Source organism: Vanessa atalanta, chromosome 3 (genome assembly GCF_905147765.1).
Source record: "Vanessa atalanta chromosome 3, ilVanAtal1.2, whole genome shotgun sequence".
NCBI lineage: Eukaryota > Metazoa > Arthropoda > Insecta > Lepidoptera > Nymphalidae > Vanessa > Vanessa atalanta.
In genome coordinates this window covers 980,555-1,008,352 of record NC_061873.1, presented here as the reverse complement: position 1 = coordinate 1,008,352, position 27,798 = coordinate 980,555, and the positions used below count along the sequence as shown (strand labels likewise).

Sequence of the window (27,798 nt, the reverse complement as noted above, 5' to 3'; positions counted from 1 at the left end):
ACCTCGGCCCATTAAAGAGTTATAAAGTTTATCTATCGAGAAAATCTCATTAGCAGTCCGCAGTCCGGCAATTGACAGTCTTTCCACATCCGTTTATCGCAAAACACGTAAAGCTGTTGATCCTGCACCTGGACTCTTTCCTGTCTGCTGTGTTATGAGAGTGAGGGATTAGGCAGTGCATTGTGAATTTATACACACGTCTATACACTATATTTTATTCCGTGTTGTCTAGTATGTTCGAAGAATGTCCGCGGTGGTAAAGAATAAAAGTTTAAGGAAAGAGCCGATCGTTTTTTAATGGTAATATTTTAAACATTCGATGATTGAAAATACTTTAAATGAGCAACGGTTAATTTGTCATTATTTTACGTTATTACTTATAAGGCATACGTGCTTAAGCACTTGTAAGTGAAAGGAAATTGCTTCTCGAACTAAATGCCTACGTGCGAGCTGTACATAATGATATTACTTACAATTTTCCTCATACGTCCAATACATTATTGAACAACCTCAATACTAACGAAAGCTTAAGGAAAAAATACTATTTATAAATTTATAATTTCTATTCGATTTCTGTATCGATATTTTTTTACAGTTTTCAGGGTCAACCCTAACGATAGAAACTATCTATCGATAATTTTAATTAGTTCTCTGTTTAAAAACAGAAAGTTTATCTCTCCGTGCCAATCTCGAATATTTTGTTTCCTAGTAAAGTAGACAAAAGAAAAATGAAATAACGAAACAATTTTAGTTAGCTTTAGGGCTGTATTATAACGCTTGCTATGCTTACATAAGAACTTTCATGAACTATTTTATTATTTAAACAATAATTATTAATAAAAAAACTATCGATAACAAAACAAAGAACAAAATTTGATCGATATAAATAAGAAATTAAAAGGGTACGTCACATTTTTTATACATTTTCCATTTTCTTACAAAAATCAATTAAAGCAGGACAGTTGTCTTTTGTTTCACAGGAGTCCTCGCCCACCTTGACGCTTATATCGTCAAAGGTAAGTCAACCAAAATTAATCGCGATAACCATTAACACATCGCCAATTTGAATTATCGATTATAATAATTAGAATCGAATTTGAATCGATCGATTTTTTATTTGAAGAGATCTTTATTTAAATTTAAAAAAAAATCTATTCTCGTTAAAAATTCTATTTCTTAATCAATTCATTATCAATGTATTATTTCTTTTTTAACATCGAAATGATGTTTATTGACAAAAATAAATAAGGCTATTATCATATAAATGAAATTCATCGCTTACTCCTGTGAAACAAATGAATATTATGAATTAATCTACAATTATTCGTTTTTATACAATTAATATAATTTCAGTGTAAGCTTTTGCTTTTTGTGTTTTTAGGAATAATAAATACACGAGTACATATATATATTATAATATTTTATATTATTAATTGCCAGTTTGGTTATATTTTTTACATATAGTAATTTGCATTTTGCCTTACTTTGTGTGTGTTTTGTGGTGCCTCGTCAACTTAAGGCAGCAGAATATGATTAAAACTATGAATATGTACGTTATTTTACAAGTCATGTAGAAAAACCTGCGAATTCAAGTGAAACGAAAGCTACGGCGATGCTCTTTGTCTGTAATGTTACAGCTACACTTGTTAACATGCTACTTTGCAATGGCGTAGATGTGGCCCCAGCTTTCCGTTACGCGTTTGCTCGCTTTCGACTTGCTGTTCGATTTTTGAGTCTGTTAACATAAATATAATTAGTTAATGTGTTAAAGATAATATCAAGATTAATTAAGAATAATGATAATGGTACACTCACGACACAATGATAAAACGCCGGGTTTCTATGTTAACGTCGAGTCTACGCTAAGGAATTTTCAAAGAATAAATTTCACATATCAAAATTCATATGCTCAAAATTTTTTTTTTTGGCTATAGTCATTTGTATATAAAATGAATGCTTGTCTTTTGTCTTATTCTATATATTGAATCTATACATGGTATAAAATTGACTACCTTGGTCTTGTGGCTAGATATACGGCCGCAGATCGGTACTGTGTTCAAGCTTCAGTTAGAGTTGGTTGAAAAGTTATTGGGTTTTTCTATAGAAGAAATTCTCGGTAGCAGCCCTGGATCTGAAAGTTGGATGTGACTACACTCTCGTGCCTCGAAAATCACTCTTCTCCTCCTAACGTCCTGCGCCTGGACTCTTTCCGGTCGATAGGGAATAGAGATTGTACCTGTGTTTGCGTAAACGCTTATGCGTTATAATATTTCCTGCGTAGTTGGTTTGTTTGTCTTGAGATTCGCCTTCGCGGCTGAAATCGGTCAGGTCAACCTCACCATACATGGTATAAATCAATGTATAAAAGCTGGCGGGTTAGACGTTTGATATTTTAACAGACACGCTGAGGAATAATTTCGCTACTATATTATTATAATATATAATCTTAAACTTTGGCCCACAATTGTCAACGTCATATCATTAAAGAGTCTCGCTATAAGCTATTGTTAGCTGGTGCTTAATAAAATTTTAATATAATTTTACAAAGAGATTAGAAAAACTATGGCGAAAAGATCTAATTTATTAATTCATATTAAGGATTTGAGGTTGTTCGATATTATTACTTTTTGTACAGTTAGTTGATACAATCTTCAACAGAATATAGTAACGACATCGTAACGATATTTAAAGGTATGTTTTGCAGTCTAGTTATATACACACATATATATATATTTACATAACATCAACTTTTGGGAATACCGTAAATCCAAAAGTTTCTTATAATATAATTATTATTACAGAGTACGTATACGATGTTAATTATACATTAAACATATTTTAGAAAAAAACATTTACCGTAATAACATTTCTATAGATTTATTGTTATTAAGACTGTGATCGTGTAAACGGACCCCAGTCGTCAACAGATTATTTGATTGGGTCAATTTATTTTAATTAAAACTGGTCGGTATAGGCTTCACGTGTGGAGGCTGCGGAATTATCGTGGGTGGTGTCTTATGACTTTTCTCCTGTGATATATTAGCCGGGGACTTAATTAGACGTAAAATAATTAATGAAATTACTTTATGACTAGAAACTGTATTTGTGTGAACCTGTTTCGGATATTTGATGTTCTTAGAGAATTTAGGGCTTTATTAATGCGTTCGAAATATATTAGAATGATTGTCTTTTAATGTTCTACATGGTCGGAGACGTTTATTGGTTTTAATTGTAGTTAACCTTTTTTATAGTTCTAGTATAATTTATAATTATTCCATATATACGAGAACAGAAATAAAGGTGCGGTCACATCTTTCTATTGAACTCTAGAATATTTATTATATAATTTTTCTAAAGTTTGCACTATATATTGTCATATTTTGTTAACTTATATCTGATTCTTAATTAGTAGATCCATTCATAGATGTCAAAATTTACTTGAAAATCCCCTTTAAAGCTGTATTTTAAGACAAAACTCATTATAATTCGCGTAATAATTCTCCTTTACAGATACTTATTTTTTATTGAGAGCCGAGATGGCCCAGTGGTTAGAACGCGTGCATCTTAACCGATGATTTCGGGGTCAAACCCAGGCAGGCACCACTGAATTTTCATGTGCTTAATTTGTGTTTATAATTCATCTCGTGCTCGGCGATGCAGGAAAACATCGTGAGGAAACCTGCATGTCTCTAATTTCAACGAAATTCTGCCACATGTGTATTCCGCCAACCCGCATTGGAGCAGCGTGGTGGAATATGCTCCAAACCTTCTCCTCAAAGGGAGAGGAGGCCTTTAGCCCAGCAGTGGGAAAATTTACAGACTGCTAATGCTAATGCATACTTATTATCATAAAATTAGGGTCCAGCTACATTTGTCCTGTTCTGGTGATCCAACGCTATATTATAAAAACGCCCAGCTCCTCGGAACACTATCTAATAGCTTAACAATTAATCTACTCGATCGTATTTTCACCAAAATTTCAGCTAAATCAGTTGGATACTGGTTCAAAATTTAGTTGCAATATTGGATCCACACAAGATTTAGTAACTGATGTTGGTCTAATCAGGTGAAGAAGATGTACATTATTAATAACAATTAATACAATCTAATTATAAATCTGAATGTAGATTTGTTTTAATTTTAATCCTAAGCCTATTAACTAATTACCATATACCTAAAGGATATCTTTTTAAAAAACTAATTTTAAGTTTATCTTTCGATCAAAATAACTACATATATCATTATACATACGATTACTGAGTCGTATTAAAAAATAAATAAATGTAAATTACTTGTGACCTCTTGTTTTATTATACGTTTGAGATTACGTCTGACCCAAACAAGTATTGACTTCACGAGATTCAAGAAATTAAGCGAAATCTAACGGTTATAAGCAGTAACGTCACATAAAAAACCGAATTCCAGAAATATGAATACCATTAAGCGTTATAGACAAATAATTTATTTAACGACTCAGAGGCCGTGAGACTTACTCATTACGATCTGAGTAATTCGACATCCGGCTACAATTGTGGGATGCAACGAAGTTCTTAGTCTTGTTTCATAAGATTTTTCGGAATTGTATTTATTAGTCATCATCGTATTGCCGGTATATATCAAACTGGAGTTGGTATTCGTTTATTTTCATACGGGATACTTACATTTCAATTTATACCTATATGATTATTACACGTACTTACGTGTAGATACCTATATGATTATTATATAATTTTAGATAAAATATATTTTTGTTCATTTGCCGATTCTTAAATAATATTCATCACAAGACTTGTTGACTTCCAGGCGGGATGTATTATATAAATTTAATTTAGCTGAGATAACTTTGTATTTAATTTTTTTGAAAATAGAACTATTAAGTTTCTTGCCGGTTCTACACGGCTTACATTTAATACAGTTCCATACTTGAATATTTTGATTTTGAATGAAAAGATATATACACTATATTTCTTCTCGGTTGTTTATGCTAAATCCTATATGTAACCGGTGATAGCTTTACATTAGATATTTTTTTCTAAAATAAGAAATCAAAGTGGTTGTAAGTTATTTACCGAGATTGCCCATTGAGCCGAAGATTTCATATTGAAATCTGGGCTAACACCACCCCAGTTTACATTTGCTTAAAATGTGTTAATAAATTAGTTCGTTTTCGTTCATTAGACTAATGGTTAGAGTATCGCTTTAGTTGTACTAATTACTTGCATGACGATGCAAGTTACGAATCGAATAAAGATGGCGTATCAACATCGTGATTATTGATATTTAATCTCTGACAAACTATCATAGTTAGTCATCCTAGTTACATTCATATGATATGAAAAAGAAGAACTGTATATTTATTTGTAAAAAACACACACACACACACACACACTTACATACACACCCAGACACATATTTTTACACATAGTAAAAATATCAGTTATAGAGACTTAGTTGTTTTTGCAAAATATTAATACTTAATATTGTTATATTTTCGATGTCTTACTTAGTACTTTATTGATATAAATTTGAATGTATAATACTAATAAAGATAATGAGTCAGGAGGCGACGGTGCGCACCGGATGCGTTGAGACTCGCGCATGCCGCTGTCGAAACTTAGAAAGATTCAGACAGGGCTAAATAATTATTAAACATTTCTAAGTTTTATTCGAAATAGGATTTTTTACTTTTTTAATAATATTATAATACTTTTCAATCACACTCTGCCCAGTGTTGGGACAGTCAAATGTGTCGTGGAATATTCTTTTTTGTTTACAAACTTTTCAAAAGTACAAGGAGGTACAAGAGACTGATTGTTGTTGTGTATAGATGTATACTCTATATTATTAGACGTTTATGAATTATATAATTTTATTGAGTATAGATTTTTCATATTCTTATAAGATTTTGGGTTACAAATGGGGACTGATAAGATACATTTACTCCTCAGTAGAAAATATTTATTTAATTCAATATTGTATTCAAAAGTACTTGTATGAGTCTATTTGAATAACGAATACTTTCATTTGATTTGACATAACTAAATAAATTTTCTCAATTAAATATGGTATGACGGTGTATGCTTCCCTACTCAAAACTTTTCCTCAACATGTCTTGTCTATAAATCATTAACTCTTTAACCACTAAACCAAATCACACAACAAAGTACCAAAGAAGTGTCTCCAATACTAGAAATAGCCGGTGCACTATCTCGTTGTGGAGGGGCACGCTTCCGTTGCTAGCACGTGGCATGCGTTTTTTTTGTTACCATTACTAAATTTGTATTCGTATGAGATGACTTTCGTTAAGAGCTGCTATTTGCGGTTTTTCATACTTTATCTTGTACATCTATGAGTATAAATATGAGTTACTGGGACATAATAATAAAAAAAAGCAATACCATTTGTAATTAATTATTAGTATTCGTTTTAATTGGCTTCTAAACGGATGCAATCTAATGCAGTTGCGTAGTTTGTATTTTTAGGTAACACGGTGTGCAAGCTTCATCTAAGAAGGAACCTACTCATCACGTAGTCTACCGCCACACAAAAATACGTAGTATTATTGTGTTTCGGTATAAAGGGTGATTGAGCCAGGTTTACTACACGAGAGAGATGTAACATTGTTTCCAAAATTGGTTTACAGTGACGGTGGTTAATAATTCTTAAAGTGAATATGATATTGACTTTGGTGATAATTTTTCAGTCTACATATAAAAAAAAAACATAAAAGTTTGTAATGTTAAAACTAGCTAAGTCATTAAATCTATTTCATAAAATTCATCCAGTCATATCCGCGTGTTCGTGTATTAATTAAAACGATAAACTTCAGCGTTTTATGATTGTTAGAAGCATAGTTCTATATTTTATGGTCTGTGCTTGCTGAAAAACTATGAAAACACATTTCCGTTCCTTGCAAGATTGGTATTACAAACTAAAGTTTAGATTACTCAAGAAAAGTTCATTTTAAAACTTTGAGACTTATGTATTGATTTGGGTTGGTTGACTGTCAAAACAGTCTTCAATTTGAATATCTTTTAAAACTGAACACAAAGAGCTCATCTTAATTTTGCCGTTTAATATTAAACGGTAGACTTATACGTCCTGTCAATAATCTTTGCCGGATTTTATGAAAGCTATCTATTGCATTTTATGTTTATATGTGTAACGGAGGAATGTGACGCACACATGCATATCGCATGACGATCATGGTATCAAATACCTTATCAATAAATTATTATTCCTCAGTACGAGATTAAGCAACGGTACCGCTATAATCTTTATGAATTCGAGAAACAGTCCGGTAAGTAAGCGGGCATATTTCACTGCGATGTGGCAATACCGTCACAACGAAAATAATACTAAACGAGTGTGGGTGGCTGCACTCGATTGCAAGAAATGCCGAAGGTATTCCTTGGATGAGGCATCCTGAACAGACATTATGTCACCCTTATTACACAAAATTAATTTATACCTAATAAGAATTTTTAGTGTAATTTAGATTTCGATTTTTAATATAAAGTAATTATATTTATTTACTAAATATAGTACAATATAGCCACATTTCGTTTATAGGAAACCAAAAAAAAAACTTTAAAAAATATGGTTTTTAGTCACAATTAACAATCGTTTATATAGTTCCGAAGTGACCGAATTAATTATGTTCGGCTACAAGTTAGTATTTATTAGTTTAATACATAAGCCATGACATTGAAATGTATTAACGCTAATTTATACTTACAAATTTATGAAGTATAAAAACAGTAAACGCCTTAGTTTAACTGACTATTATATTACGACACGCAAAAAACGCTGTTGGTAAATCAACATCTATAATTATATATCGCTACAGATTGAATTATGAAATTATTTTGTCAGATGAATGAGATAAAAATAAGCGTACAATTTTAATTGTATTAAATGCGATAAACATCAAAGTCTAAACAAAAAGTCTCCTATATCGACATCAAATTGAAATTAAATAAATACCGCATCCATGGAACAGTGTCGCCCTATCTCTTCCTAACTGAATGCGATTTATATGTCTCAGTAAGTTTATCTTGGTTCTAAGATTATTCACGAGTCCGTTGAACGATATATTTACTCTTTTTACTTTTACCATTCCTTTTCACTCCAATAAAAGGTTCGGGTCATATTGCTTTGATTCGTATTTTTAGCGGAGCGCCCGTGTGCCCGCGAGTTAAGACTGGCATTAACGCGACTCGGGACGCTTCCACGAGACTAAGACGGAGAGAATTTACTTATGTTACCGTCGAAACTTTAAATAAATAGACCGCTTTTAATGAATGACGTAAGGTTGGAATCGTAGGTGCGTTTCAAGTGACCGGGGAGTATTTAGTGGTGCTACATTGAACACAATATTACGTACTAGAAAAATAGATTCTATTTTGTTTCAATTAAAAAAAAAAACTAATTATAAATGATATGTTCATTCTTTGAAAAGATTTTATCCGGCGTAGTCAAGAAGGATAAATAATTTATACTTAATAAGAAAGCTGCATATTATAAGAAGGCATGTAAATATTTTAAATGTACATACATAGTTTATAGTATGAAGTAGGATAATGAGAGAAATAGCTCTCTTAATATTTTTTTAAAGTAAACGTAGGATTGCCACTATCAATCGAGTGCAGTTTATCACTAGGTGCGTATTTTTGGTCATTTTAAAGCTTAACATTAATAATAACAGCCCATAGACACCATTCTTTACATCGCTAAAACGTCAACTTTGAAAACTAAGATTTTATGTCCCTTTTGCCTATCGTTATACTGGCTCACTCAGCCTTCGAACCGACATTTAACAATACTTAGTATGATTTTTAGAATGACGTTAGAATATCTGATGAATGGTGATACTAAGTAACCAAGTCACAAAGTGTACAAACCGTGCATTTCAGGAATATAGGGAATAGTGATACTTTCCGTGTTCAAAGTTTCAAAATATTGGTTTAGAAATTAAATCAATCTTTACTTACAACATTGTTTGATCGGAAACAACAAATAGCGTGCTCTGAGCGAAATAAATAAAATATAAATGTTACCGACGCGTTGGCGTTACATTGTTTATGGTAAAAGCCCTCAAGATCACGCGACGCCCAAAAGCTCGCACGATGGTATGAGTTTCGATTCAAATTATGCTTTTTTTACAATTACATTGATACACAAATATGAGATAACGAGTTGTAATAGAAAAAACTAAACTACAAAAAACAAATGTAATACGAATTATGTATTTAAGGGTTATATTTCTTACAGTGAACATATCTATGAACGGTGATCAATCGCCCGACTGCCTAGCTATGTTAATTAAAAAACTATATAAGTTTTGTATGTTGAAACTTACTATACTTGGTGGCAGGGTTTGTGCAAACCATCAGGTATTCTGCCGCCAAACGGCAATACTTAATATTTTTGTATTTGAAGGGTGAGTGGGCTAGTGTAACTTCAGACACAAGCGACAGAACATCTTAGTGCACAATGGTGGTTAATATTTCTGATAGTGACAATGTCTATGGGCAATGGTGACCACTTAACATCAGGTGCCACATTTGCTGCCTTCCTATTCTATAAAATAAGCGAAGTCATTATATATTGTGCAGTAAGAAGTATTAACCATTCTTTACATTTGAGTTAAGCAAGCGCCATCACCGTCAGGTCACCAGACCTCCGCCCAGCTTCTTGGAAAAGTCTTTGCTATATATTTTTATTATCTATTAGTTATTGGTTTAGGTATCAGGATTCATTTATTTATCTTAAAAAAGTACGCCTTGTGCGAGATATACAAAATTACTCGTATAACTTCACCATCGCGTTTACGTAGATTTTATTTTGATTTGTGATTCTGATTTCTATCACTAGAACGCGATTTTTTGATTCCAGTAAACGTCAACGCTACCGAATAAACAATAAAAACTACACTAGGCACACAGATGATTTCCTAGAAGTATTTCAAGATAAGCATTAAAATAAAATGATGTATATATTTTATATACTTGACTGCATTTCTATCTTATAATCATATTTTGGGGAGAAACCCTTGGTTTCCGAGTGATATCACAATCATGATACTTGTTAATTGTTGGTCTACTCTATTTTCACGTTTTATTCGTTCATCTATGAATGATTACTGAGGTCAGTTGGTAATCGCTACCCATATAATTTACTGGAAATAGGCCTTTGTACGAGCCCTCCAAGATACGCTTCATTTGCTGATCAATTATTCAAACGCCAAACATCAATACTCACTGTGTTGCTTTTGTAAGAGTAATAGAGTTAGTTTAATTTTTTTTTTATCCAGGTGTTGAGGCCATTGAGCCAACTGATGATAAGTAGGCACCCTGATAGACATTGGCGCCGTGACAAATTTTATTATTTCTTCCATCACCAATGCGCCAGCAACCTTGACAACTGAGATGTTATGTACCTAGTATCTTTAATTACACTTGCTCTCTGTGTGAGCCAGTTGAATTACAGTCAGAGTCAAATAGAATATGTCATGAGTGAATGGTACCTACTGTTACGGGCTTGAATGCCCACCTACCAAGCCTACCCTACCACGTAAATCAAAATCACCTGTCAAATCACCTAGCCTACCTACCAAGTAAATCAAAATCAAAATATTCTGCATTCCTGTAGACTTTTGAATCATATTACAATATTGAATTAAATGAAAAGAAATTCAACAGTTACTTCATCTACTATTTTAATTATAGGCTTAAATAATATAACAATTGCGCCTCACTTTCAACATAAGACTTATTAAAATGCATGTGTTGACTATGATATATAAATATAGAAATATAACTGTGATTACGGGTTTTCATTAGCATCTTTTCGGTAAAAATCCGAAAATTGGCAGTGAAAACACCCATTATTCGAAAAGCGCGTAGAGCTGATCTCGCGCCTCAACTCTTTCCTGTCACGGATTTGCGGTTCGACTGCATTATGGAAGTGAAGGAATACATATATAATATGTCCCATGTATTGTACTTGAATAGCCACTGTGGATGAAGTTGATCGAGATTATATCATGGACAATGACCTCAGATAGCTGGGTTGCCAAGCGGGTGTGATTTTTAAAACCAAATAAAATCAATACTAAATGGATCTGATAAAAAATCATTAATAACTAGGATTCTGTTCTAGTTAATTGCTGCATTATTCTAGAAATATCATAATATATCAAAATACTTATTCTAAGCAAGTAGCTATTTGCCCGCGTCTTAGGTTAGGTTAGATTAAGGGTTAGGTTAGTATCCTATCCTTTTTTTCTTCAGACAAAATTCATCCAAATCGGCTCAGTTCTTAAACCGTGAAAGTGTTAAAGAGAGAAAAGACAGAAAGACAAACAGACTCTCGTATTTATAATATTAAGTTGATTACTTAAATCAAGTCTTAAGTCTAATAATAGTTATAATTATAAATAATAAAAATAACAAATCAATCAAATTTAATAAGCCTAATTGTGTACTCTAGATTTTTATTAGTACATCAAACGATTCGAGTTTGTACCTACGAATATAGCTTCGTAAGGCAGTTGAGCGTTGTGCTATTGGAAAGCAATAAACAACTGCATTATCAAGTCTGAATTGAATCCTTAGTTTATATTATGGTTAGGATTACTCGCGCGCGTCGCCGAACATGTTATTTTCGCCCTGTAATCTACCGCCCTCGCGCTGAATCACGTCCTATAGACGAACTATTTTCAGAAACCTATTTCCACTTGTTTTAATTGTCTCCATTACATACCTTATATATTTTTTCTTTAGAGTTAGAAATATCACACATTTACACAATAGCCGTGATGGTCAGCCGATAAAACGCATATTTTAATTGAAGAACACGGGTTTAGTTTTCAGATATTTAATTTATATTGTTTCGTGATTGGTGTTGGACAGAAAATATTGTTACCTACATGACTGAGATTAATTTTCACATTTAAAACCATCCATCTATTTTGATACTCCAAGCTTCTCCTTAAGAGGAAGTATTATTTTTGAAATATTTAAGAGCTGTTTGTTACTTTTTAACTTAGTTTACATTTATAGGGTGCTTGTGTACCCAATAATCAGTTTTTTAATCGCTCCACAACAATGCCCTTAAACCAGTTTCAATTGCATATTTGTATTTACTTGTTGGCGCATAAACTAAAATTTCGATTTTTTAAATTAAATTATTGGATGTAGAGATGAGATGTCGTCCGCACAATTGTTTAAATGTGATAAGTTATAACTGTATTTGGTATTCGTAGCTTTACCTCGTGCGGGACACTGGACGTTTTGACCGCTGTGATAGTTTTGATACTTTATATTACAAAATTAGTTTTGTTTAAATAAATATTTCGCAAAAAAAATATTCAGTCAAAAATGCAAAGACCCAGTGGGTAAAAGTAGAACATTATTATTTTAAGCAAATAACCAAACTTTTTTTTAAATATGGTAACGGGACGGGCATTTGGCCACCTGATGTTTAATGGTCACCACTACCCAAAGACATTGGTACTTTAAGAGACATTAAGCATTCTTTACATTGCCAATGCACCGCCAACGTTGGAAACTAAGATGTATGTATATGATGGAAGATAAGATGACACAAATCATCAAATTTATCCTTATTCTCGCGATCAATTTAGAACAGTTTTAATATAAACAAAGAAACTAAAGTATTACGTTTGGAAATATCCGTAAACATTCGAGAGAAGTGTTGTCACAACGAACGTAAAAATAATATGTTGAGTAACAATCTCACCGAGTGACGTCAAATTAATTCCTCGTAAGAATTCAGCGAATTGTTACACATATGCGTCGACACTGGGGAAAAAAATTAAATAAATTACGTAGTTAGTTTTTGAATAGGCCAGCCTGTTTTTCAACCTATGCGTTTTTTATAGCATAGATAGGGGGATGGGCAAATGGGCCATCAGATGGTGAGTGATCACTTCCCATAGACATAGTCGCCGTATGAAATTTAAAGCATTTTTTACGTAACCAATGCACCACTGACCTTGAGAACTGACCCTTGTGCCCATAATTACTGGCTCACTTACCCTTCAAATCTCAACAGAATAATACTGTAACATACATAAGTATTACTGTTTGGCAATAGAATATACAGCCTGGCAAATAATAATAAAGCTGCTAGTTTAATCTTTCATTTTTCCTAGCTCTTGTTATTCTTTTGCATATGTCATCTCACATACAGTTAATCCCACTTTTTTCTATCATTACGAATGAATTATTTATATCACAGCACCCGACACTACTTTAGCGGAATGTCCGGTACTATTCAGACGAAACCTGAATCATGAGTACGTAATGATCAATTTTATAAATATGCTCTTTGGATGATTTAAAGCTGTGATTGGTTGTAATTGTGACAAATCTCACTTTTCACTTTTACTCAAGGACGTAATGGTCAATTTTATAAATATACTGTTTGGATGATTTGTAACTGTATTTGGATGTTAGTGATATTTTGCAAATCTCACTTTTCACTTTCATTCAAGGGTGTCTTTCAATGTTTTTTCGTGCTTGTTATAACACATGTACGTGGAACTGCCTCGTTGATCTAGTTTATAAGGCATGTTAAAGTACTTCGGTTCAAATCCCGCAACAATAAAATGTCATTTAGTTGAATTGATAATAAATTTTCATTAAAAGCCTTTATATAGGTAGCTGGTATAGGTGGCTTTACATCTCATGCCGTGGAAAACAAATAGCCATCATACGGCTTTCCCGTCCTTCCATATTATAAATTTAAGATATAATAGACGATCACCTTTGTACCTTTGTGTGCTCACTCACCCTATAATAACTTTATAAAATTGGCTACTGTTTTATTTAGTAATTATAATGTATTACATTATTAGTTATTATTAAACATACCACACTTCTCAATTATTTCTCTTGCCGCAACAAACGCAGTCTTCCTAAAATCAAAAATACTTAACATGAGGACTCGAAATTTGCAGCCATATAAAGCAGGACACAGTTAAGTTAGGGATTATATCTTATTTTAGCAATTTTTCTCCAATAATGACTATTAACGTGAAGCTATTTTACTCAATCTTACTCTTAACATTATCGAAGAAAAAAAATCATTATAATTCATGTATGATTCGTGATTTACATTAGAATATTCAAATGTAAATCTACTACCTGATCGAAATCTCGATGCAACCGACAAGAAGTAGCAAATTTGCAATACAAAGTCAATTTCAATCAAACACACTTAAATTTATACAAAAAATCCTGTCTGAAAGTCGATAAGTACAAAATCCACGCATTTTTATCATCTGAAATAAAAATAAACGCTTTAATAATATGTTTTTCGACGGCTCAGACGTTATCGCCATTATGATCGTAAACACGAGTAACGTTAATCAATAGTAATCTTTAACACCAGTGCGTGGTACGTGTTCGTGGTACGTGTAGGGGTACGTGAGGGGTACGCCGCGACGTCGGCGCCTCGCGTGTTGTGATAATTGCACGACTTAGTTCGACTGTGTTCGCCCTTTGTTACTTTAAATTGGTCGAGTGACTGGACGAATGGTTTACAACATTAAGTGACTGGAATTATTGAAAAGCTTAAGATATTTTTTTGTAATAAAATCAATGACACTGTCTGTGCAATCGTTACAATTATTTATGTATTGGAATTACACCTATAAACTATGTCAAAATACAATTAGCACAAATCTATATAAGTTTTATTTAAACTTAAATAACCGGCTGCTATAAACCATAACGGTTACATAGAATAACACGTTTCGCTGTCTTACCCTTATAAAGTACTTTATACATTACATTATACTTAATTGTACATGACAAAGAGCCTAAATAAAAATAGCTTGCAATTTTGGCGATCTTATCGCTAAATAGCGATCTCAAAAAAAAAAAAACAGGACATTAAACATCACGTTGAGCTTCAATATCTCACTTTATTTTATTAATAAATTAAAAATAATAAAAGTTAATAATACTCCCTATTCCACTAGAACGCCACTAACTTGAACGTGTAAACGAATCTGGAGCAAGTGCGTGCAAGACTCAGTCCCACACCTGACAGACGAGAAATAAAATAGATAAGTCTCACCTTTTGACTCGTTTATTTACGCATTCTGATTTATTTACAAATATAAACCGTTCAAAAGTTTTTGGAGAGAACATATTCTAAATTTTAAATTGGTTTTAAAAAGACTCCTGAAATGTGATTGGTAGAAATGAAAGAACGCGTAGACTAATCAGCGCTCATGGTTTAAATAAAAGCAATCTCTGCATTGTCAAGATATCCTGAAGTAACGTGCATGTTTCAGAAGTATGTATAAAGTTCTCTGTGGCATACTGACTGGCTGAGTTTAAATTTTGTAGCTTGTTAATTAAAATTCCAAATAGGTTTTCTCCTACAAAAGTGTAATTTTTGTCACATTTATATTTCTACTATTAAATTTTCGGAATAAGTTACTGTTTTATTTCAAATCTAAGATGACTAAGTCCAATTAAGCAAAGTGTTTTGAATGGCTTTTAAAGTTCTGCTTTAGAATTAGACCCGAACATACTAGCACGTTAAATCGAATAAACGCTATTAATAATGAACTTCGACCAAACACGTTACAATTAAGAATTATTATTCCTAAATCGATCAGTATTCACTATCCAAATTTTCTTTTACATATAAACGATACAATTGGGTAGATAAAAGACTAACACATTTCCTATATAACATATATTAAAATTATTACTTTTATCCTTTTAACCCAGATACAATATTCAACTAGAACTTGAAATAAAATAATTATCCATTACTATTAGTCGACTATAATTTAGAAAGTGAACCAAAATACCCTTAAGGACGATATATATCATTGAGTTTTACATAGTTTATTAGCTTACATGCTAAACGTCCATAACATCTATCATTTACGGCAATTCAGTTTTAATGTGACTCATTCGATACCAGCAACACCCCAACCCAAACGTTACCGATTTGCTGATGTCTGGTAATTATTCAGAGGAAACAGTGAAATAACTTGTGTGGAGTCTACCTCGCGTGTTATAACTTCACGCGAACAGAAACTGTAAATGAATTATTGTACCATCGTAATACTAATCCTGTATTAAGTGTTTTTGTTATCTGTGCGTTTGATAAAACTGTGACCTGGTGTCGTCGGTGATGATGACCTAATTTGTCTGAACTGATACTGCTATCTCTTTCGCACATTAGAGGTAAAAAGGATAGGAATTATTTTTGTTAAGACATTGCGTAGAACAACATCGGATATTAATACGAACACCTGCAATTATATCTGTGGTTATAATTGATATATGACATTAGTTAAAGGTATGTACGGTGTAATGTTACTGGCTGTTCGATCGCTGATTAAAAAATATATATATATACTATGTTGATCTAGATTGTTACACTTTCATACTAATCTATTCGATTGATATCAAGATGTGCTGCGAATATAATAATTATTAAATAGAATCTGACTAGATAATAATGGCAAAACAGCAAGCATCCTTTTGGAAGATATACCCGAGATAAGTTAGATTTGTACGTTATTTACTTTATGGTTGGTCGAGAGAGTAAAAATAAACGGGTTTTTATTTATTTTATAATAAGGTTTACAATAATAGCGCCTAATAAGACGTTACACGGCTAAAATTATCATATTAAAACAACATTTCGTGTATTTAAACCGCACTTTAAAACTATAAAGACGACCGCTCAATTCGACGAACATCGCTAACCTGTTGTTAATTTTTATTATCGCTATAAACGAAAGTACCACGCGTTCAGGCGTTTTACAGGCGCGTTGACTGTTGAAGAACACGCTATTACACCGAAGAGAAAAATATAAATCATTAAATCGCTGAAAAATTGTTTTGCGACGTAACATTGACACTTTTTTTTTTTAATTTAATTGTCCTTTAATCACGATAATATAGATCTTTTTGAAAGAAACGATGAATATAATTTTATAGACACGAGGAGGAAAAGTTAACTAATAACATCTAGTTTCCGACTTAGCAAAGTTACTAAATACTTAAATACCAAAGTACGTCTTTCGTACAGATCTTGATAAACAAGGCATATTACTCAGTACAAGATTGTATTAAATATAAAAAAATGTGGTCTTAGTATTTGTTGATTTCTAAGCAGGATTTATAAAAAAATAACTGTACTTTACTGCCAAATTTTGTAATTGAAAAGGTAGAAAATTATTGACGATGTGTAGACTTGTTCCACTACGATAATATAGATTGGTGCTAAAGTTAATCAATTCAGAAAAAGTAATGAAACCCGTAATGAATGTCGGTGTGAGAACTGGTGCGTACCCACCAAGTCTTACAAGCTTTAAGCCGTAGATCGTATTGACAATGTGCCATATATATATTTTAAAAAACGGTCATTTTTTCATGATGTAGTTTGTTGCATGAGCAAATGGGCCACTTTATGGTAAGTTATCACCACCATCCATAGACAATGGTGCTGTACAAAATAGTAACCTTTCCTTACAACGCCAATGCGCCACCAACCTTGGGAACTAACTAATATGATGTCCCTTGTGCCTGTAGTTACACTGGCTCACTCACCCTTCAAAATTCTACACAATAATACTGAGTACTGCTGGTAGAATATCTGATGAGTGGATACCCACACAGACGGGCTTTCCAAAGCCCTACCACAAAGTATTTAAACAAAAAAAACGTCAATATTCTAAAGTTCATATTAATTAAGCTATCTTTTAATCACTAACTCAAACAGGGAAAAGAGCTTCAAACATATAATTTAATTGGTCGTCTTAAATATATCACCCTTTCCAAACTTACATACTCTCAAAGTGTTTAGACACGGAAATGCTGTCTATTTCCCGAAACGCACTACATTTTAAATATGGTGAGTTGAATGCACTCTCATTAAAGGCTATATGTCTTTAAATGTATTTTAAATACATTGACGGCTTCCTACGGAATGGTTGGATGATGTTTGTAAATAATGCAGCGATGCATGAGGGCTTACTCGTGGATGGTGGGAGTAATGATGTAGAGTTTCGATACATCGATATTTTAAGATTTCACATTTATTTATTATTTACATATGAAGTATATAATATATTCCAATGATTGTAAATGTATATATAATTATACATACATAACTATCATAAACTCTAGTAAAATTTCTGGATATGATAGTTGGAAGAGATTTTTGAGTTTAAGTGTTTTTTTATGCTTAAAGTTTCAGGCGGTTTATTTGCCATAGCTAAACTTTTATTTCTTTTAGAAGGCAAGACGAACTATCTTTCGTCTAAATGTAAACACAAAAATAAATGCGTAAATATTAATCTTATCATCGTATTAATCTTAAAAACTTTTATTAGTATATAAATATTTATATATAATATACATTAATAATATAAAAATATATTTAACGTAGCAGCCTGTAAATACCCAAAAGAGAGAAGCCTTAACCCAGTAGGGGTTAAGGCAGCTCCCTTTTGAGGAGAATGTTTGAAGACTACTCCACCACGCTGCTCCAGTGCGGGTTAGTGGATACACATGTGGCAGAATTTAATTGAAATCAGACTCATGAAGGTTTCCTCGCGATGTTTTCCTTTACCGTTGAGCATAAGATGAATTAATAAACAAAAATTCAAATCAAATGCACGCGCTTTAATCACTGAACTATCTGATCGATATACATTTATATATACATAAATATTCGATAGAACCTTATAGAAAATATCGAGAGACTACTCTCGAATCATCCACAAAAGACATACGAAATATATATCGATAATAATGTAGACATCACTAGCACGTGTCACATTACGCCGCCACTCGGGCCTCCTTATTTTTATTTTGTCAAATTGTAACTCAAATAAAACCGGCGGGCATAATAAAAATACCATCGGTACTGTTATTGCAATGGTACGGAAATAGAGACGACGGCCCCCGTGTCGTGTGCCGGCCATAGACTAACGCGTAGGTTGTAGGTATTGACTATGAAACAATATATCGTTAATTAGTAAACTATCATATTTAAAAATAAGAAATAAACTATCGGACGTTGCTAACATTTATTTTAATTTAAATATAGACTTTGCTAAAGACGTAAATTTGTATCAAATTTAGGTACCTTTGAAATTATAAAAAATATAGTAGGAACCGGAGTGTCTGCCATTAATTTTTTCTAATATATTTTAAGATATCAAAATGGCGGACATGCTGCGATCACGTTTTGAAAGTAAATTTTTAAGCTTTTCGACTCCTTGGCGTGCTCAAAGGTACCCTCGATGGGAATAGTGAACCTCCATTTCCTCAACAGCAGGTGAAGCAGTATACCTGGCAGTAATATGGAGTTTGCTACTATACCGCAAGTCTGCCGATCACTGGCTCTCAGTCTATAAGTTTTTCATTATTGATTCTTCTGAATGAAATTGAAAGAAAACAGAGCAAGCTTTACATATTTTTAAAATACAGATTAGAAGTAGGTACTCACATATTTAACGTGTTCGTGCCCTTTTAAATTTTAAAAGATAATTTAAACCTACCACTCGTACTTACTACGGGAAATATCTGAAAAGAAAATCAGTAATTAATCTGTTTCTTAAATAATATACGGTGGACGTATTCTGTAAGAAGAAACTCAAAAGTCACAGGAGAACACGATCGAATGTGTCCGATATCAGAATGTGACAATTTCACGAGTGAAATTATTTATTGCAGAATTGGACTGTAAGTAATAACTAATTATACAATTACTATCTAAGGTACAATAAATACTTTAAATAGTCTAGCTTTTACCTATATTATATATATATACTAGTATTAATTACTATTTACCTATGTTTACATAACCATAGACAATAATTAAAAATAGGCGTGTGTATCGATAATATTTATGCGCAAAATTACATTTACTACGATTACCCCCTTTATCTCCGTTCACTGTTCTGTGCGCACGCGCACTCAGGAAGCGTAAGTTTCCACTTATTTCTACCGACACCCTCGTGCGACCGCGCACGCGCCGTCATTAGCGCCATCTACAATTAGCCGACGAACTTGTCACAGATGCGACAGGTTTTTTTTTTAGTTCTGTGGATGAACAAACTTTGGTTAGTTCGTTAGTCGCTGAATGAAAATAAGGAGTTCATATTTGTTTACTATTATTGGCTGTAAAACTAACTTTTACACTAAAGACGTAAATCTTATACGACGATATACACACTAATAGTGTGTACTGGCAATGAGATGGCATTTCCATTTGATATAACATGTACCTATATATATATAGCTATAGCTATCATAGGGCCAACCATACATTATATCATGTGAGGCGCTTTAGACGTTGATTTGAAGGTCACCGTCGAGCATAAGATCAATTTTAAGTAAAAATTAAACAAACTAATCCTAAATATTCAGTGGTTGCCTGGTGAAGTTTAGATTAAGATTATTCTAGATTACTTGCCACTGGGGAGCTCGATCTCAACTTTTCTGAAAATAAGTTACACAAAATTGATATCAAATTAATTGTCACTCGCGGCTTCACTAGCGTTTGAGGGTTTATCGTTAGGTGTTAGGTATAAAATTTGCCTATGTCCTTTGGGTTCAAGCAGCTTCATACGAGCAGTATGTAGCAGTTTTTGTAGTTTGGCCGTGGAAGCGTAACAGAAAGACACACAGACAAACAGCGAGTTGTTAGTAACTTGAGTGAGTAACTTTCGCTAACTTATAATTTTAGAAAAAAAAAATATAATTTGGACACTTACACTGGGAAATAACACAAACTTTAATTATTGTTACTCATTCAAGCCCATCAACATATCAATTACTTTATCAATTTCTCAAAAGCATCGGAATTTTAATATCGAGTAGATTTTGAAACTGTCGATTGCACATTGTTTATAGCCCTATTCCATAAATAAAAGTTTTTATACGACTTCGTACAAGTAAATTCGTTGCTAAAGGAGTAACTATGGCAAATTTCAAGTAGGTGCGTGTAGTTTCGGGGATATCGTGATGAGAAAATCAGTGATATTTCGCTTCTGTACCTTAGTCCCAAGCCTGGGTGGGCTTGGATGTTGTCTTGTCGCTGTAAATAGTTTTTTTTTAAATATTTTATTTGAGCTGACCCTTAAGATAAAGAAGTTTTTGGTGTGATACTTATCAACATATTCATAACAAATAGCTTGTTACTTTTTGTTATATTCGCTTACCAAATAATTGGTGGTAAGGTTTTGTGCAAGCCCGTTTGGGTAGGTACCACTCATTCATGTATTCTACCGCTAAACAGCAATACTACTCAGTATTGCTGTTCGGCTATTGTTATGTTCCGGTTTGAAGGATGACTGAGGCAGAGTAACTACAGGCACAAGGGACATGACATCTTAGTTTTAAAGACTGGTAGAGCATTGGTTATATGAGAAACTATTAACATATATTACAGTACTAACTATGGGCAGTAATGACTATTTACCATCAGGTTGCCCAGTTACCAGTCTGCCTACCTATATGACATAAAAAACAAAACAAAAAAATTTTTGCCCAACATATCATCTATACGTCTATTAACATTATCTGAATTAGTTAATCATTTTATATATAATAAATAAAATAAGATATATCTAATAGCGCACGAGTCGTATTGTTATGTATACAATGAAAGAGGCACTAAATAGTGCACAACAAATGAATCCTTCATTATTACAAGTAATATGAAGAAATTATACCAAGTTTCATCTTAATAATTTTCCCGGTAATTCTATTCAGATTTAACATAAAGGGATATTAATTGGATCATTCTAAATTAAACTCTCTCGTGAATATATAGAGTTCATTGTCCATTAAACTAATGAACAGCGAGACAAATGTAAGTGTTACTTATATATCGTAGTTAACCAAATATGTCGCCGGGTGAACGACACCGTCTATTTCAGGGCAATAATTATAAGTGGAGGGAATGTCCGTCTGTGAAGCTTCAGCGATTCTTACTTTCCGACTTTAATGGACTGAATTGTAAAGCAGTTTTACGTTTCTCTTTTTATCTTTGCTAATAGTTCTTTATCGAAGAGTATAAATTATAAGGAATGCAGTGTTTTTTCTTGAAATCTTAATACGAATATGCCGTTATTTTTATCAGTATTCATTAAAATATATTCCATAACTGTCATTATTTGTACTTATTGAATTTATACAATTTGTAACATATTAAAATCCCAAGAAAACAAGGCTCAAAGCGTATGTTGTTGATGCCTTGTCAAGATGTCGAGCCCCAATGGCGATAACTCACCAACAACATTACCCAATAATAACAACCTATGAAAGACTTAGCCACGTCTTAAACACACAAGCACTCTTTTGAAAGCAGTGGAGATGCTATCCCCTCTCCCAAAAAATATTTTTAAGAGACCTTCGGTTGTTTCTGTAGTAGTCGCTGCTCCAATTCGGTTTCGTGGATAAACATGGTTATAGATTTACATCGAAAGATTTACATTTAAAGGCCGGCAACACACCTGCAACCCCCCTGGTGTTGCAGATGTCCATGGGCGGTGGTAATCACTTTCCATCAAGTGAGCCTCCTGCTCATTTGCCCCCCTATAACATAAAAAAACCGCCACTTGAAGAATCCTCACGATATTTCCCTACACCGCCAAACATTAAATGTATTAGAAACATAAATTAAGTACATGAAAATTCTGTAGTGTAGATTGCGGGTTAGCACCACCTCTAACCACCCGAGTGAGTTTCACGTGTGAACCACTGGGTCACCTCGACCTACAACATAATAAACTACAATTAAATTTCAAGAAAAATATGTTCATAAACTTGAACATTAGTTCGTATTTAATTACGTAAATAAGGACTAATAAGAAATTAAATATTTTCCGGAAAATATTTTCGCAAAAGTGAATACAAATTAAAATAAATATGTACTTTTATAATTGTTTCACTGTCTGCTTATTTTTATTTTATATTTTTTCTTACATGAATAAAATTAGGAATCTATTTTTAATGAATAAGTATTATCTCCCCATAAAAGGTCAAGCTTCGACTACACCGGGCGTAGGGGGTGACAATACTCATGTCCACGGGAACAAGGAAAATGGTTTTATTTAATAACTAGTAACCCGTCCCGACTTCCGGGTAACATAAGGGTCTATATGCAACTTTTGGATAGAAGAGCAAATATAAAAATAATTCGTGTTTATTTCCGGACAGGAAAGTTGATATGTCGGGTTTTCTCTACTATAATATGTAGTGCCTTTTTCTTGAATCATTCTGTTTATTGATAATAACCGCATTAAAATCGGTCGTGTAGCTTAAAATATCTAAGAGTATAGACGGTGGGAAGCGACTTTGTACTAAACTATATAGAGATGTTAGGAAGGTAGCCTAGCAAAAACCCCACCTGACAATAAGAGTATGCCTTTCTTTACCCATGACGCAACCACCGCAACAAATAAAAACTATTCCTTCCAATGTCAATGCACTTATAACCACTAATTTTATATGTTATGTGATTATATGGGATTAAAGGTATTATATGGGATCTAAACTGTCATGTCTCTTGTGTCTAGAAGTCAAATTTTAAATATTTATTCAATAAAGAACAGTTACACTCGTTTATTGATTGACCAAAATCTACAACTTGTAATAAGTTGCTCGAACTGGCGAAAGAATATCTATAATTATATTGGCTCACTCAATTATCAAACCGCCAAACCGTAAAAAGCCTCACCACCGGTAAATTGAGTCTGTCTGCCTCCCTGCCAACTATTGAGTATGTGTTCTAAGCTTTAAAATGGTACATACATATATTGAATACTGGTAGTTATAAGATTAAAAATACTCTATATGAGATACGAATAGATAATATAAAAATCATTATATACATACATGTTTTTGTTTTGTATAATAACAAAATATGTAGAATCAAACAAACAAACATACGGTATGAGAGAATATCTTCATACTTTGGCAGTTTTTCTCATTGTTTTCGCAGTATAAGTGTAATTTAGCCTAATTTATATCTATTATTAGCAGCCCGTAAATGTCCCACTGCTGGGATAAAGGCCTCCTCTCCTTAGAGGAGAAGGTTTGGAGCATATTCCACCACGCTGCTCCAATGCGGGTTGGCGGAATACACATGTGGCAGAATTTCGTTGAAATTAGGCACATGCAGGTTTCCTCACGATGTTTTCCTTCACCGCCGAGCACGAGATGAATTATAAACACAAATTAAGCACATGATATTTCAGTGGTGCCTGCCTGGGTTTGAACCCGAAATCATCGGTTAAGATGCACGCGTTCTAACCACTGGGCCATCTCGACTCTAATTTATATCTATAATATATACTAATATATAATTTATAATATACAAAAAATATCTGCCTATAATAATAAACAACGCATAACCAAAAACGACGGCTCCAGCATCTTCACTGGAATATTCCACCAAACGACTGGTTTATGAATAAAAAAATAATAAAAAAAAAATCTGGATCCATAGTTCAAATTCCGGGTTGGCCAATAAATATGATTAGGTCTGAGTTGGTACCAACTTTGCGATGCTTACTGTTTTTGTGCCAGTATGATTAAAGGCACAAGGGCCATAACATCTTTGCACCCATGGTGGCGTATAATTGCCGTAGGGAAGTAATAATTAATAATAATTAAAGTGCCAATTTACTGTTTGTCCATTTGCTAGTCCGAATATCGAACAACCTCGAATCCTTAATATGAATTAACAAATTCGATCTTTTCGTCATTGTTTTTCTAATTTTGTACTTTATTATTTTTTACTATTATGTAAAATTTTATAAAATGCCAGCTAACAATAGTTTCGTTCGCGCAATTGCTTCGATGCGCTTGAATGATATCTTGTTGGAAATTATTGGCCAAAGTTTAAGATTATATATTAAAATAAAATAGACGCAAAATTATTTCTCAGCGTGTCTGATGAAATATCACACAAATAACGCACCAGCTATTATACATTGACGGTACCATGTATGATGATGTCGTCCTGGCCGATTTCGGCCTCGACGGCGAATCTCAAGAAAAACAAACCAACTACGCAGGAAAAATTATAATGCACAAGCGTTTGTGCAAACACAGGTGCAATCTCTATTCCCTCACGCTCATAAGCTCACGTGTCAGCTAATCGCACACGACCGGAAAGAGTCCAAGCGCAGGACCTTTACGTGGTTTCCGAGGCATGGGCAGCGTACACACTTTCTTCGGGATTTTTTTCAATAGAAAAACTCAATAATTTTTTATCGGCCCGACCTGGTGTTTGAACCTAAGAACTCGGATCTGCGGCCACATATATCCACCCAATAGACCAACGAGGCAGTCAACCCAACCAATAATAACCATTGTAAACACCCACAACCCATCAAAATATTTCGATAATGAGGTTTGTAGAACAGAACCAAAGCTTAAGACAAGGCTCAACGCAGAGAGACAGACAAAAATGTTTCAGAAATAGACGCTACTGGATGTTTTCTTTCACTTGTTTGAACCCAAGAAGGTATCTTGAGATCCTAGTTTTTTAATCAACACATCCGTCTCGACAAATAAATGTGTATTTGATGTTTTTATCATAGCTTTAAAAAAAGATCGTAAGATTTTGTAACATTACTTCACACCTCTTTAAAAACAAAAAGTTTTATATTCTCTGACTCACAAGATTCGCGTATTTTACGTAAAACTCTGATATTAATGACGCTCTACACGTTGGACGATTCTTTCACGTGTCTGGCCGATAGCCAGTTTAAACTAGATATTTGTAACAATGATATTTCATTCATAATCGTCGAGTGAATTAATCAAAACGATGATTTTATTATAGTGTTTCGTTATGTAACATATCTCAGTATAATTTACCTACTTTGATTTTAATAACATTGCGTAGGAAATGTTTTGCTTCAAATAAAATTAATAATTTAATACAAACATTACTCAATTAGTATATACACAATAGAAACTAAGATATTACGTATCTTGTGTATTGACTGTTATAATAAATATTAGTTAATTAAAGGAATAATATTTTTTGATATGAAATCTACCATGTGCTGCCATCTATTATAGCATCTGTTAACTACAACGAAGAGCCATCTAGCGTTGTATTTCGGTATCTGTTTCTTAACACTCACAAATGTAAAACGATAGTTTGTTCTTGTTCCGACAGGTGACGCTGTTTTAACGTTGTTTTTATTATATAAAAGGAAATAAAAAAATGCATTATGCATAGGTTTGCGTATTTTGTTTAAAAAAAAGGATTTTATTTTGTCATAAAACATTAAACTTTCGAACTTTAAACCTACTGTACAATACATCATGTTAAGTGTATTTTCAATTATGATTTTTGATTCATGATTCGTGTGATCATGATTCATGAATACATTCCGAAAGAACAATTTTTTTATATTGCCATTTAATTATGACGAAACAAACAAATCTTCTTATGAACATAAAGCACTAAACTTAGAATAATACTTAAGAAAATTTCTATTCTGAAGTTAAACATCCTTTTGACGATTAAAAAATGTAGATTACTAATTATCGAATATGGCATTAGCACTCAAGGACCTGACACATCAATGTCGGGTTAGGCGGAACTCCTGGCTTCACCGACACCAACTTGATGCACCGTGTAACTCAGAGAAGCGACCCTTATTACATTAATTATAAGAGTTAGACGAACGCAAATATATTATTGCTGGATGGTACCCAGACTTTTGTATCAGTTAATTGAAACGGTAATTACAGTTGTTCGTTGTACATTGAACACTTTCAGTGTGATGTTATTCCACTTCAACCAACATTCCTATATTTTTTTTAATTCCAAATATTATATTCTGCAAAGTTTTCCCAACTAAAAATGTATAAAGTTGAAATTATTTAGAAATCCTTGAAAAAAATATTAAACATAAATTAATTTTATAAAATTTAGTGAAACAGGAATAAAGATTAAAAAACTATTACCAACTAAACACATTCGACCGTATCCATATCAAGATAGCTCAAAGTCCATCCAATGCCTAACACAGCGATCTGACAAGCATCTCAGTCATCACACCAAGCCCTCAATGTACACCTACCGTCGTAACGTAACGAAACGGAACGGCGATCCCAGTGAGTGTGTATTTTTAGCATCAGTCGAGTGCTCGGCGCGCGTACTCGCCAGACGAACTAACCAAAACTACAATGCAGTGTTCTTAATACCCTATAGTACTAGATTACCGTGATAGTGAACTAAACAGTGAGATGTGCGTGTTATGACGAAGGCTTGAAGATGGATCACTTCAGACGTCAGCGGTACAGGGTCGGCAAGAGACGGGTACGCTTTATTAAATGCACTTAAGTTTTGTTGCCATATTTTAGGTTATGGTACTTTTTGGTGGCTTATAGCTGGGTCAAAAAGCGTGTGTTTTATATGAATTGATATATATTAACAGTTGAATGTGGCACCTGCTGTTGATTCATGTTATAACCGTATTTGACATTTTGTTTTGACAGATGTCAATTTTGTCTCCAAAATATATTAGCCTACTTTTTATAAAAACAATTTTTAATTACAAACATTAATAAATTACCGGAATAATGAGTATTACTTTGCTTGTGTTGTTATTCAAAAAATTAGTCTTCCATGTCCTTTAATCTTTTGACTTAACTTTTAAGATTCATTAAATAGTATTATAATTGTTTAAAACATCTAAGCAATTGTTGTTACGATTTAATATAAAAACTTAATCGATAAATAATATTT

The 27,798-nt window shown here is 33.0% G+C and overlaps 1 protein-coding gene across 12 annotated transcripts in view; it reads left to right on the top strand.

Annotated features, from left to right (window-relative positions):
- Nucleotides 1-27,798, top strand: part of LOC125077416 (voltage-dependent L-type calcium channel subunit beta-2) — a 152,096-nt gene that overhangs the window by 93,216 nt on the left and 31,082 nt on the right. Inside the window, exon 1 of one of the 12 annotated variants that reach the window (XM_047689362.1) lies at nt 27,143-27,369. The exons of the other annotated variants lie outside the window; for them this stretch is intronic. Within the exon in view, the coding sequence (XP_047545318.1) occupies nt 27,325-27,369 (45 nt within the window). The 5' untranslated portion in view covers nt 27,143-27,324. Of the gene's footprint in view, nt 1-27,142; nt 27,370-27,798 lie in introns of those variants that run through there. 12 annotated transcript variants of the gene reach the window in all.